Source organism: Mytilus edulis, chromosome 10, assembly GCF_963676685.1.
Source record: "Mytilus edulis chromosome 10, xbMytEdul2.2, whole genome shotgun sequence".
Lineage (NCBI taxonomy): Eukaryota > Metazoa > Mollusca > Bivalvia > Mytilida > Mytilidae > Mytilus > Mytilus edulis.
This window is the reverse complement of record NC_092353.1, coordinates 47470840-47486421: the sequence shown is the minus strand read 5'-3', so window position 1 is coordinate 47486421 and position 15582 is coordinate 47470840. Positions and strand designations below refer to the sequence as shown.

General features: G+C 32.3%; 1 protein-coding gene across 2 annotated transcripts in view; it reads right to left on the bottom strand.

The window, feature by feature from the left end:
* Positions 1–15336, bottom strand: part of LOC139491340 (glucose dehydrogenase [FAD, quinone]-like) — a 33475-nt gene extending 18139 nt beyond the window's left edge. Inside the window, exons 1-4 of one of the 2 annotated variants that reach the window (XR_011656520.1) lie at positions 14945–15301; positions 7390–7434; positions 4502–4629; positions 2632–2840 (exon numbers count right to left, since the gene is read on the bottom strand). Coding sequence is in view for 1 of the 2 variants with exons in the window: in XM_071278972.1 (XP_071135073.1) it covers positions 2632–2840; positions 4502–4629; positions 7390–7434; positions 14945–14964 (402 nt within the window). In the remaining variant the exon portion in view is untranslated. Of the gene's footprint in view, positions 1–2631; positions 2841–4501; positions 4630–7389; positions 7435–14944 lie in introns of both variants that reach the window. The other variant, XM_071278972.1, reaches the window with a different exon arrangement.
* Positions 15337–15582: the final 246 nt, after the last annotated feature.

The window sequence follows — 15582 nt, the reverse complement described above, 5'->3', positions numbered from 1 at the left end:
TTAATTGTATGCTGCTGCTTGTGGACTGCTTATTAATCGCTTAATATGGTATCATCAACCCAGTAGTCAGCGATTCACCATTAACATGATTTATTGATACAGTTCTTACATTTTCTGTTGAGCACTTTAATTAGAGTTATTCATAACTAAGATTCCAATTACTTTGATTTACAGTAAACATGACCTATGACGGCTTTAACTATTTGATTTGATTACTAGTATTGTGTTTATAACGCCACTTTTAAGCACCGCGTATATATTGGGCTATTTCGTGGCGATCAGATTTTATTTGCGGAGGAAGCTGGAATGCCCGGAGAAAAACCCGACCTTCGGTAGAACAACTGACAATCATAGTCAATTAAGATTGGAGTCGAGTGCACCCGCAGTGTTGACTGGCTAGTGCTTTTAGTAGTAACTACCTAGACCACGCTGCCACCGAGGTCTATCTTTGACTATTTAATTAAGGTCTCTGTCACTGCGGTTTCTAAGATATTTAAACAGCAGTAGATTTCCAATGTGTGGTTCTTAGTAACATTTTACAGTAATTACTTTCTTTCAATGCCTCAGGCTTTCAATTTTGACAAACAATCTCATTGCCATTTGTCTATTCGGAGCATCCAATTTAGCTGAAATAAACACATCATTCTGACTACCTTGTGTTTTTCATATTAACACAAATTCTTGTTTATACCATTAAGTACCATCCTAGTGGAAACAGTTACATTCATTAGCGTTATGTAAGCTGGCGTGAGATCTATTATCTTTTACAATTGATTGTGTATTCGTAGTTTCCTTTTCACTGAAACAATCTATTTATATAAGACTTAAACCGTTATGCGACTTCTTAAATCTTTTCGCAGCAATGTCAATTCTTTTACAATTTACCACAAACAAAACAAGAGGATTTAAAGAACCTGTGTCGCTCATCTGCATCTTCAACAATGTTCACTTTATAGCAAAATAAACATTAAAGGGAACAAACTCTTTAACGAGTTATTTACACTTTCAGTCATGTTGACATATTTGTAGATTTTATTGTTCTGATAATTTTTCCTATTTAAAATTTCTATTTATCTATTGTAGTTTTCAAGATATTAGGTAATCATGCATCAAAATGTAATAGTTATCATTTAGGCAATAACTAAAATTACGAGTCAGTCGTTTCATCTCTAGGAGATGGTGTTTGTAAAAGTAAACGAATGATAACGACGATGACCACGACAAACGCCAAGTGATGAGAAAAGCTCACTTGGCCTTTTGGCCAGGTGATCTCAAAGGCACATCAAAAATAAAAACAAGCAAATAACACAAGGATGTTAGGTTTTAGACATAGTGTAGCAACTGTTAGATGTATCAATTTTATGCAATCTATCATAACAACTATTACTTGTATCTGTTCAACTGATTGACTATTCTTGCATTCATCGGGTTGAAATAACCTCATCATAGATAATGTAAGCAGCTCATGTACGTACTATATTTTTCCATTTCAATTTACAAATATTTCCAGTTGCATAAAAAAAAACCTGAAACACCATTTTGCTTCGGACGTCAGTAATGACATGACTCATACCAAACCTTTCTTACATTGTTCGTTTAAGAATATAAGGTTTCAACGCTCTAAGGCAAAGTTTACATCAGATGGATTTTGCTATTATATGTAAATCCTTTTTCGGTCATATAGCTCTACAACTGTTTATATTTGTATGTATACATCCATGGCTTTCAAATATTAGGATTTGAACGTGTCTGATAAAAGCAAGTCCAGTAAATCCTTTTGGACGCAAAATAACTATATCCCTTCGCCTATATCGCCCTGCTACAATATCGTCGTTCCTTTCCCATATATCACCCTGCTATAATATCGCCCTTCCCTGTGCCTATATCACCATGCCCAGTCGTTCCTCAAATCATAAATTGTTGTTTTCATTTCACACTATAAACAATTGTTGCGAGAATGGATCAGAATGCAAATCTGTTGTATAATAACATATGACTCAAACGTGGTGTTTCATGTTCTCTTATACAAAATTCGGTAAACGAATGAAAATTTATATAGTAGTTTCTATATTAAATGAATGAAAGTATATGTAGCAGGTGCGGATCCAAGATTTTGACAAATGGGGTGCACTGACTACAGATTGTTAATAGTGGGACTGTGATACAGTATGCAAATAATGCATAAACCATATTATGTAGCTACATAAAGGACTTCTGTGCAGGTTAGTTGTTCTTCGAAAACAGAGCAAACCAACGACATAAATTATCAGAAAACATTAGAAAATGCCAAACTGTTTACAATGCCGATTCAAAATCAATGGATATACCGATCACAGTGAGAATAGAGAAACCAATGAAGGAAATGTTTAATTTGTGAAATGAATTAATCGAACAACTTCAATTTGATAAATCTTAAACCTCATATAGTACCAAGGTTAGTTAAATTGCTTGAAAAATTTTAAGATTGCTAAAAAGATATAGATAGGCAGGACAAATCAGAAATTTTAAATGATAAAATGAAATCTTTTTATTTGTTGTTTTTTTCTGTTTTTGTTGTTTTGTTTTGTTTTGTTTTTTGTTCTTTTAGGGGGGAGGACTTACGCTTAATAGAGTAATAAAGCAATTACTTACCTTATCTTTGAATCCTAGGAATGCTTTTGATTGTGGTTCCGTAAAGTAATTCCAATCAAACTCTTTATAACGCAGGAAAGAAGAAAGAAGAGGGATGTCTACATTTGGAATTCTATCCTCCTCCCCTCCGGCCTCTAAAACAAGAACTTTTATACTAGGATCCTCTGAAAGACGATTTGCAAGCACCGACCCTGCAGTTCCGCCACCAACTAAGATATAAAAAAGATACTTCCTAAATTGATTGGTTAAAATTTAAAGAAAATAATAATGTTTTAAGTGTTTCTTGTTTCTGGTTTTTTTATATAAAGGTTAAACCTTTAATTTTTCTGTTAACACTTGTCACTTTTGGGGCCCTTTATAGCTCGTTACTCGGTGTTAATTAAAGGCCGTACTTTAACCTATAATGGTAAACTTAGTTGAATTATTGGCACTCAGACTATATTTTCGTATATATAGTTACTAGTATGAACAATGGCTTCATTTTGAATTGACAATATGCAATATTTCAGATAATTTTGGAGTAACTTATTCAGTATTTATTTAAAGATCTCTGCAAAACAATAGTTATAATTTCTAACATTACAAAAAGACAGTAAACTTACTTATTGTAAAAAAAGTAAGGAAAACATATTAAAAGAATCACGCGAGATTTGTTAAATGTTAGTATGCAAATGGCTTTTGGAGACTAGGGAAGAAAACTGAGCGTAATCCAGATTATACATCTTCGTGCGATTAGTTTATGTGACCATGGGAGATAAATTATACGTTTGATACTGCATATTCTAAAGAACCAAACAAAAACATGAATACAATATTGTAAACAGAATGAGAGAGAAAAGAAGAAATGAAGATAAAAAAAATTGCTGTAAATATCATTATAGCCCAAAATAAATAAGCATCTTGATATAACATACTAGTTACAATATAGTGAGTGTTGAGTAAATGTAGCTATTGACGTACTTGGTTGGTAAACGATGAACCGTTTCTGTTGTAATAATTAAACAATGTTTGCAATTAATGTTATATACTGTAATAGTGTTGGCATCCGTCAAAATCCGGGAAATTAATTAGCAGCATTGTTCTAGTTGAATAGCAAATCTTTTTTGTACCAGGTTAATTGTCTTTACTGTTTCAAGTATACAGTATACTAAAAGATATGTTTCATAAAGAAACTGACTACCTGACTACCTAACTCCAATAATTCAAAGATTAAAGACTGGAAGGGATGGTTCATTACCTATTAGTATTTATAAATATCTACAAAGTAATTACTATAATGTGTATCTTATATCTAAAACTATCCATATATTAAAAAATAAAATCTCCTACTGGTGTAATTGCCAATGAGAAAAGTCTACACCACAAGACACTAAATGATGTAGAGGTTAACAACTACTAGACTACATATATGTTTTCGTAAGGCCTTTAACAATGAGCAAAACCCTTACCCATATAGTAAACGGAATGACAAACATGAATCGATTCAAATCAGAAAACTAACGACCTGATTCATGTAAAAAAAAAATAAACAAAAAACACATATGGTATACAACCACAAACTCCCAATAGTAAAACTATTGCTTAAATTGGAGTCCTGGTTTAGCTGTGTGAATGAATTTATTCATGAAATGTTTGCCACTGAACGTTAAGTATGTAAGCAATAATCAATCAATGTTTTACGTTTGTCATGTTGGGGCCTTTTAAAGCTATGTTCCATGTGTTTTACACGTCGTTGAAGGTTGTACGGTGACCTATAATAGTTGTTAATTTCTGTGTCAGATGGTCACTTGTGGAGTGTTGTGTCATCTGCAATCATACCACATCTTCTTTTTTATGATTAAAGAATCTGTAATTTTCTAAAAGTACTTACTTATCACGAAGTCATATGTACCATTGATGTGTTCTACGATTGCATATCCAACACCTACTGTATGGACATACACGACACCAAATAGTCCAACGAAAAGTCCTAATAAAATCCACCATGCTATGGTACCTCTAAAAATAAATAAAATGTTATAATTGTTTAAAATTGATTTGAGAAATGATCAGAAATCTAACCTATAGATACAAGTGAAAGAGAGAACCAGTGGCAAATTAAATGCTTATTCAGGACGATAACATGTAAATGTAATATGAATATCAACCATGTTTTTTAGTAGACTGACAAGCTGAGCAGGATTTTAACGTGCTACTTCTCAAGGTTAAAGTCCGCAGTGGCGGATCCAAGGGGGGGGGGGGTTCCGGGGGTTGGAACCCCCCCTTTTTTGGCCGATCAATGCATTTGAATGGGAGCATATAGTTGGAACCCCCCCCCCCCTTTTTACTCTGGGTTGGGAACCCCCCCCTTTTTTTAAATGGCTGGATCCGCGCCTGGTCCGCAGGAAGAAATGTCACAATACCCAGACAAATTATAAAGTTTTCGAGCCGACTAGTTATTTGACATCCTACTCCTTCATGTCGTATTCTTAATCGCGAAGTAGCTAACCCCGTTTTAAAGTCTTTAGTTTGACGCGGTCGGTGTTGGAACCTACTATTTTCCGCACTGGAGGCAAACATTCATGCTACCACGAGATAAATGATGTTTTTCGTTTGACTTAAAGAGCCATTTAGAAAAGAGACACATTGCCTTATCTTCTGTGGTTTGTGTTTTTGTTGATTTTTTTCTTTTGGTCAATTGTTTTCCGGCTTTGTTAACAGCCTATGATTTATGATATACTGTCTCTTTTGTTTTTGAAATCAACTACTAATGAAATGGTATATATATAATCATTTCTAAGCACGGACTTTTTTCTACATACAGACAAATATTCTGAACACAATTGTTTTTGTGTTTAAATGCTATAGACCTACATAAACAGAACAACGGTACCACTTAACATAAATGATTTGAGAGATATTTGGGAAACAATTCAATGATAAACCGAACAATGTTGCAGTTATTTTGTTCTTAAGTGTAAATAAATTCTTTTGTGACGGATGACGACTAAGAATTTGACTGCAACTGTATGAAAAATGAAGAAATATTATTGGCAACACATTTTAATGATCATTCTTGATTTTGTGAACCCTAAATACATAATAAAACAGTATTTAGAATGCATCAATTTTTTAATTGTTTAGTTTTACTACTTTGATCTTGGTCACATAAGTATTTAAACATGTTCTCACTATATTACAGCTATACACAAATAAATTAATTTCTTTAAAAAATACTGTCATATTATTGTAACATTAAAAAAAAAAACAATGAATGAGGATTTGGATGGGGTAAACAGAACAGAAAATACTGGACAAGAGCAGTTTAGAGGCAAAAATTATAGAACAAAGAAAATGAGGAAGAAAGAATAAAGAATAAAGAATAATTGAGTGTCAAAATATAATGAATAGAGATTATATACCTATATGGAGTTATTTTCTTTCAGAACGACAGGTCATTCTTTTTCAGAATCAACCTGGACTATATCATATTTCAATGATATATGCTCCAAGGCATAAAATAATGACCTGTGTGAGGTCATTATTGTCCTTGATAAACATGCAATCTATGATTTACTTCAGAAACTTTATTCGTCTAATAGTTTTTTGTTGCCGATTTGGAAATTTATTTTTTAAAGTTCAATCGATGATAGGTGTAAAAGAAACCGTCATTGTAGTCCCGCATTTTAATTTTAGAAACAAATAACGTGGAGTTTTGTTAATTTATCGCTACAATAAAAAAAAAAACATTATCATATATGTCAGATGAATTTTAATGTAGACTTTCATAAAATAAATCCAGATTTAACATATTCGTGTGTAAGATTTTGAAAATCTTATTGGGTCAATCTGAATAGGTTGATTGATTTTTGGTTGCTTGCTTAACGTCCAGTGGCAAATATGTCATGCATGTTTAGAACGATACATACTGAATAAGAAATCCTACTGTGACCTACATTTGTACATGTATTTATATTCGTCTTCGTGTCAGTTCTTAACTTTTTAAAATTTATGTATACCTTTTACTCTATCAAATGATCAACTAATAAGATAATCTTATATTCTATTGAATAACCTTAACGTAACTCACGAAAGGGTAGGGTGCGGAGGGTATATAATTATATCCTGATTATCTTTTAATAAAATGTATTGCTATTCAAAAGACAATCTTTCTGAATTTTTCATTCGATTCAAGTAAAATTGTTAAAAAAATAACCACTTTTCCACGATAGAAATAACATAACAAATAGAAAAAAAAACATACCCCCTCCCCCTTTTCCATAAGCTAAGTGGTACAATAAATTACTTACAATGTGTCTTGTATTTGTCATACACCGTTATCGGATGGTAACAATACACTTGTGTCTTACTTCATGCAGTTACAGTAATATTTTTATTGTGTATGGATAATAATTTTTAAAAGGTTTATATCAAAATTATTTAGTGAGTTTTATTTTACATTCTAAGTGAGCCACAGGGCGTATTAACTGAACGCATTAGAAAGGAATATCCCACTTTAGTGTTGTCGGTAAAATAGGATACTAAATTTTACAAATCTTTATGAAAATTAATATTTTTTGGCTGTATATCTATAACTTAATTGGCAAAATGAATACAGAATAGAGAATACTGATAACAATTTTAAAAATTAAACAATAAAGAAACGAAAGACCCCCTCTATACCCTCATGATTCCATTGTTATCATCAAACGTTGATTTTCTATCTATATATATATATGAAGATGCCGGAGGATTTTCTGATTTGATTCTGAAACTTACCTTGATGTTCGCACAGGATGGTGGATGTTTGCTGCAGTTATAAATCTGAAAATGCAATAGACATAAACATTACTAAACTATCTCTGAAGTTAGAACACATTTTAAAGTGAAAACAAATACATTGCATATAGATATATAAGAAGATGTGGTAGGAGTACCAGTGAGACAACTCCCAATCCAAGTCACAATTTGTAGAAAGAAAAGCCCTTATAGCTCAAAGTACGGTCTTCAACATGGAGCCTTAATTGGCTCATACCGAACAGCAAGTTATAAAGGACCCCCAAACTGTAATGAAATTGAGAATGGAAATGGGGAATGTGTCAAATAGACAACAACCCGACCATATAACAGACAACAGCAGAAGGTCACCAATAGGTCTTCAATGCAGCGAAAAATTCCCGCACCCGGAGACGTCCTTCAGCTGGCCCCTAAACAAATATATATACTATTTCAGTGATAATGAATTGTGAATACATTGTTCTGGATACACAATATTCAGTTCATTTTTTATAAGTAGGTTATTTTGTTGGTTTTTTTTTTTTTGGTTGCTTTTGTTTGCTTCTACCCCGATTATAGTGTATTGAAACCCCTTCGTTTGTCCAAACTTTTGAGTCTTGAAATTTAGATGGAGGTTTATCCAGAAGCCAGACGCAGAGAAGCAGGCACGAAACGTGCTACTTTGTAGATCTCTGTCGATACATATGCCAACTACTGTGACAGATGAAGTAAAAATTATCCGACTGAATAATGTCGACGGGAGCCACGAATATGTAAATGTACATATTTGTTTAGGTGACAATTCAGCATTAGGAGTTCAGCTATAAACTTTACAGGTGCTATTCCTTTTCTCTAGTACGGTTGACAAGTAATTGTTTATGCGTCTTAAATATATTGGCTCCTAAATTTTAAGCTACTGAAAGAAAGAGCACAACAAAAATTGTGTGGCGGACGCGTTATATACACTGTACATATATATAAAAAGGTTTCTAAACTATTTTTGTTTTAACTTCAACTTTATAAATTGGTTATTTTACGTGTTTTCCTGTGGGATTTTTTTCGTGTGCTGTTGCTGTAAATATAATTATCAGTATGTTGCTTTCTGTTATACATGTTATAGTTAAATTTGTTATTGAGAGCGCTGATCTTGTTCCCTTCGCCTTTTTATCATCATTACATGTCTTACAACTTTAAAATATTCTTTGCTTACGTCAATACATCTATTAAATTATATTTGAAACAGAGATTATGTAATTTACTGAAATATGAGGTCATAAATTTTTTTATCCCGGTACCATGCGATTAGAATTTGAATCAGACATTCAATACTATACATTCTCGATAAATTGAAAGTTTAGCCTCCAGTTATTAAGCAAAGGCAGCACTCGCACCCGAAAAGTGGAGAGGCATTAATATAAGTTGCAATAACTTGTTTACCAAATCCACTATAAATAGATATATTTAAGTAATTGGTGAAATTACTTCTAAAAAGAGGGATAAGGGAAAAGCAGGGTATTTTGCAGAGTACGAAAAGTTGCAGATCAATAAAATATCCTTCAAAACATGATTAAATAGGTAACGTCTATGGCAGTGTCATGTTTGTACAAATCATATACTATTGTAATGGATGTTAAATGCTACTATTTTAGTATGTGATCGTTTTTCATAGCTTTAGTAATATAACTTAAAATGGAAGAGGGTGTGGTCATTTTCGAAGACTTCTCTTTTTCGACTGCTATTGAAAAGCAATCTTCTTATTAGAAAAGTATACTAATTTCAAGAGTGTAAAAATACATCATGACAATATTTTGTATAATTTCGCATTTTTCTTGAAAAGAAAGTACGTTATCTAATCTTTCGATATTGCAGTTTTAATTTTTTCTCAAATATTTATCTTATTTCACAACATGAATTAACTTTGCATGCAGTTTTATGTTGCTTTAAAATAAATTCGGTCTTAAGTCAGGTCTATTTCAGAATTGTTCCAAGGTAAACTTTCTGATTACTTGTCAAAGATAGACACGATATATTTCTCTATGAGAAACTGATGACGTCAATTGGTAAATGAATACGCGGGAAAAAAATAATCAATCGGCTGTTGCTAATTAAATGTTAAAAAGTGCAATTGCACTGAAGTATCTCAAAGATTTTTTTTTTTGTAAATGATGGATGCTTGAAATTTATTAATATCAACAATGTCGACCCATTCATAATTACTACACGACAGCAAGGAAATTAGTGAACGTACAGTTTTTCAATTACTAATGATCACTAATAGAGCAAAAAATAAAACGACAAACAAACAAAAACAATAAATTTATTTCTATATTGTTGTTTATTACCATATCAATAATAAAATCACGGATTTATATACGTATCCAAATGAGAAATTTGGATTGAAATCCATAAGCGCCAGAAAAAAGACTGGGTGGTTTGAGTCGGAACATTATGATGTGACATAGGTAAAATGTAGACTGTTACATGTACACATCCGGATATGCATGTAATATTTTCCACTGGACGTTAAACACTAACATATCATCCTTTTATCAATAAAAGGATGCAGTAAAAGTTGTCATTCATCTTCGTACGCTTACTGGAAACTTAGGGTTTAGAACTGAGAGTAAAACCAAACATTAAATAACATCCAGAAATCTTTTGAAATAAATAACTTTGAACAAAAATGCGTTTGATGTAAAAAAAAATTAAAAAAATAGTGTAAATAAAATGTGTGATTTTATTTTCATATGTGCTTTTCTTCCCGCTGGTATTGATTTTTTATTTACTTTGACGCAAGAAGATAAAAAAAACCAACAAAAAAACCAAAAATAAACATAGTATTCTGGCAAAGAATCAGAAAGTTTGTATCAAATTAAAAAAAAGGTAAGTTTTAGAAATTTAGAATCTTAATTTAGTTAATTTTAAACAATGTATGAGCTCTGAATCCTCAGAAGGGAAAGCATTTCCTAGATACGAAATACGAAGCATAAGCGCTTAATATGATTGTTAATGAATGTTTATATTTTGTTTAATGGATAAGTGACCTGTTATTCATTTATATATTGTAAAGGATAGAGTTGCTTTAAGTAAGCGAAAAGCCATTTCTTTTCTTTAATGTTATAATCTTGATGAAATTGTCGGTAAATTAGAGATGAATCAATATAATTATGTTTTCAGCTGGTGAAAGTGATATTTATAGAAAGCCACAGTAATGTTTACAAATATTCTTGGCAATAACCAGAAAGAAATAGTTTTCAGATGTCAACGACTGTTACGCAGAATTTCTTTTTCAAAATGGTAAAGGGACTTTGGTGGCCGAGTGGTCAAAGTAGTAACTACTGTAATCACTAGCCAGTCGACACTGAGGTTGTGAGTTCGAACCCCGCTCGTGTGGGTGCACTCGACTCCAATCTAAATTGACAAGGATTGTCAGTTTTCCTATCGAAGTTCGGTGGTTTTCACCAAGCACTCCGGCTTCCTCCACCAATAAAAACTGGCCGCCACTAAATAACTTAAATGCTGTGCTTAAAAGTGGCGTTAAAACACCAAAAATCAAAAAATCAAATCAAAATGGTAAAAGACTACATAATAAAAATATATCGTTGAATGACGTATTCGGATAGTAAATGACCACAAACGATGATTTAGAGTTGTTTGCTTAACGTCCAGTTGCAAATATTTCTTGCATATTGATGACGATAACCCATAAAGTACAAGGCAGCACTTGCACCCGCAAATAGGAAAGGGATTACTATAAATTGCAATAACTTGTTTTCCAATCCACTATAAACAAATTTTTTAAACTAATAACACGAAGGGTGTACATTTAAACTGTCAGCGGAGATTAAGTCTATGATAAATAGGGACAAAAACATTGCCTTGCAAAAGGCTACCTACAGGCCCCTCGTATAGTCTTTGCAAGGATTATTTAACGTGCAGAAATCGTGTTATTCGTCCTGCACAGGGAATCAAATTATAATAACTTCCTATGCAAATTCAACCGAACAACACGTATTTTGTATATAGAGTGTAATTTAGATAAGGTGTATGCAAAGAAGGTAGTTAAAACTAAACCCTCTTCTCATGTATGCCTGGAATTCTGAAAAAAAAGCTTTTCATTAACTTACTGAGAACCTTACAGAATCAAACAGAAACATAAATTGAATGCGAAATCTAAAACATGTGTATCAAAAATCAATTAAGCTAAGTAAATATTAATTTCAATCTTAATCTTAACTTTACAGAAAAAGATTATCTAAGATAAAGATTTAAAACTGTTTTACAACCTAATCCGTTTTATATGATACCAACATCCTAGTACATGGTGCTAAAACAAAATGCTTAAAATGAAATTCTGAAAGAACAATCATGTACATGCATGTATAACTACTGTGCTTGTTGTATTCTTCTGCTTGTCTTAATAAATATATTCTATATAACATTGTGTCTTAATCATACTTAATCACTTGTAATCATTTGAATGAAATTAATGTTGATTTTCTGCTCCTTGTGTGCACTGTGATGAGCAATAAATGTTTGTTTGTTTGTTTGTTTGTTTGTTTGTTTGTTTGTTTGTTTGTTTGTTTGTTTGTTTGTTTGTTTGTTTGTGTTTGTTTATTTATTTGTATGTTATCTCTCCAAAACAGAGCTGCGTCACAGAGTAAGTGACATTGATGTCAATTGTCAAACAGCTTGTGACGTTAACGGAACAGTTGCAGGATTGATTGATTGATTGGTTTTTGGTTTCTTAACGTCCAGTGCCGTATAGTTCATGCATTTTTAAATCGAGAACAAATAAACAATTCAACAGACAAAAATAAGGCGCGGTCAATCGAGATAAAAGACTGGAAATTTGGCCTGCCACTGAAAATCAAGGGTACTAAATTCGATAAGGACAACACTTTAGCATTGTAATCACAGGCACTTGTCTCAGAATGTTTCTCCATCTATACCTTAATATTTAGATATAAAGGAATCTTTTTTTTTCTGAGACAAGTGCCTGTGATTGTAACAGGTCACTTGCGGGCCCATTATAAAGAGTTGTTGCAAGGATTTCTTAAATTTGAGAGTGCCTATCTCTTTCACAAAAGGATTCTGGATATATCGCCCCTCATTCTGAATCGGATGTGAACTTATACATCCCATGCATCCAAACAGACGTCCAACAGTTTCGCAATTTAGGGTTTTACTACAGATTGGAAGAAGACCAAGAGTGGTCACATTTATACTCCATAATCACTCTTAGCCTGGGGTAACCAGTTGAAAGAATATTGACTTATTCGTGAATGGTATTTCTTGTGAAATTGATAAACATTTGTAACTGCATGCATCTCTTGAATTTCTTTCACTGTGCGTTTTGAGTTTTTTGTAAACACACGAACTGAAAGACAAAAAAGCTATCTTCTATATAATTGTTATGATTGCCGTTGTAATACATTTATTTTGAATTATTGTTACAGCTGCTTCACTACTACAAGTGAATATATCTAGAGATCATAAAATACATAAAACTCAACTTGAAAGGAGCGTAATGTCGTGTGAAAAATCTCATCATCATCAACATTCCAAGTATTTCAATGAAAATACATTCGTGTTATAAATAAAGTATGAAGGTACCTTCAATTTTAGATGACTTGCAAGCAGTGCAAACTATGTCATTAAATTTAGAATTGCATATCAATCTTCATGATTTCATCATATTTGCTTCTTCTTGTCCATTAAGAATGAGGATTAAGGGCTAAAAGTAAATTGCTCCATCTACACTATAAGCATAAGAGTGTTCTCTTTGAATGACCTAAGGTTTTAATTGACCCTTAGATTATAATTAGTACCCACATTTTTTTACTTACATAAGCCAATGTTTTACTTACCATTCATTATATGTATTCATTTACATCAATACTAAAAATATTAATTTTTCCTTCAAATGAAAATCTAATAGAACACATACTAACACATAAACTGTCCATGTAATTAATTATTTCTTTATAAAATAACTAACAGTGGCGGATCCAGGGGGGGGGGGGGGTTCCGGGGGTGCGCACCCCCCCCCCCTTTATTTTTGCCGATCAATGCATTTGTATCGGGACATATGTTTTGCACCCCCCCCCTTTTGCCCTGGGTGCCCTGGGTTAGCACCCCCCCCCCCCCCCCCCCCCCCCTTTCGAAAATTCCTGCATCCGCCCCTGACTAATAAGTTGTATATGATTTGAGGCAGCATTCCAATGTTTGGATATCATATCTAATCTGTGTTCTGATATTTATCAAAAATATTTCATCTTGTCACTCATATAATTGATACCCTTGTTCATACCTTAAAATAGCCGAATCTTTTTGTTTGATATACATGCATGTCGTGTGTACATGTATGTTCTAATTTTTAACATTTGATCATCTGTACAAGAGTTTTGTTATCAGCATTCCGAAACGCACCTTCGTTCGGAGAATAACCGCGGATAAAAACAATTGTATGCAATAGTTATCTAGCTTAATGATTAACTAACATGCATCCATCTTATAATTTTTGTATCAGTGTTTTGAATAAGACTTTAGCATGCAATCGTCTTGAACAATCATGACATATTTGCTACTGGACGTTAAGCTAATTCCAATCAAACAATTAAGTATGACAAGGATAAGTTAGGCTAAAAGCAGTGTGCTACATGTAGTTTACCAATTATGTTAAAAGGCTACGATTACTGATATCTTGAAGAAAAGAACCTGTACAAGTTATGTTTTGTTTTAGTACTAGTGAGACAACTTGCACACAACACTTACACAACCTCGTATGGATAACCCATCATTCATGATTTATTGATAATTAAGAATACAATTACTAACCGAGAAACTATTATATTAAGATCGAATAATGCTTTTTAAAAGAAAATTCGAAGACAGCATTGAATAACATAATAAATGAATAATTCAAGTACCAGAAATCATAATGATTCAGCGTTTTAGAATTGCGTAACAATTACAGTAAACAATCATTTGCATGTAGGTTTACTTTCCTTTCCCGGAACTTTCAGAATATTGTCAAACTAGTTAAACTTATTAACAAATGCACATACTTTAATTTGCTTTTCTGAAAAACGTTGTGGATAGTAGTACTTTTCGAGAGACAAAAATGATAAAAATATGATCTGGAAGTTCTTAATTTCGATGAAAAGATTCACTGTGCCAAGTTCATTATAACACGAATAAGAAAAAATAGTTTTAAGTGATACATGTTCTTGTTGCTAATATTTTTTGTTTTCAATTGTTTTTATGTATAAACTGTCTTTACTTCCAACATGCATTGTACATTTATTTTATTATATCCTCTTGTTACAAATTGTGTGCATGGACGTTTAATAAAATAATAAAACATATGATCACATATTGTCCAACAAATCAATAGAATTCGGTGTGTTGATCGTATTGAAAATACTTTAGTGAATTTGACTCTGATATAATAGTTATCCGTAAATCGACGTCAAAATCATGTATTTTTCATGCTTTAAACTACATTTTATACATTAAAAATTTCAATATTAAATATATTAAACTAAAAACTTACCGAACATCATTGCCTGGCATTTTCTAACTCATTTTTATAACGAAAATATGAAAAAAATGAAACCACAGTTAAAATCCTAACTTCATATGTCTTCCCGGGTCGGTGCTGCAATGACGAAATCTTTTATCATAATAGATTATTGTTTGTGTACATTTGTAACAAGAAAAACATGTAAATAAACAAAGAAGAACCGACAATAAGTAAACATCGCAAGAACAGATACACCACTCTAATTCACCAGCAATAGTTGTGTGCTTTGATGTCAGCTGTTCCCATCAATTGATTGATCTATAATTCCTAAAAGTATAGACTATATAATATATATCTTGAATCACCGGCATCCATCAAAGCTCACCTGAAAGGCGAAATCATTTACTTATCAATTCGCACATGTTATTTTTTATTCTTATATTAGATTCTGATTAACCTGCTATCAGTTTGTAAGGATGCTATCTATCTTTTAACAGTGTGATAATTGTTACGCAATGAACCCTGGGTAGTAATGGGGTTAATAGTACGGTGACCAGACACAATATTTTTTAGATTTAATCGTCAAACATACTATATGGCTATATAATATATCATTGGATTCGGAAAAATGAGTACTTTTGAAATATCGAATGATGTCGTCAAAAAGA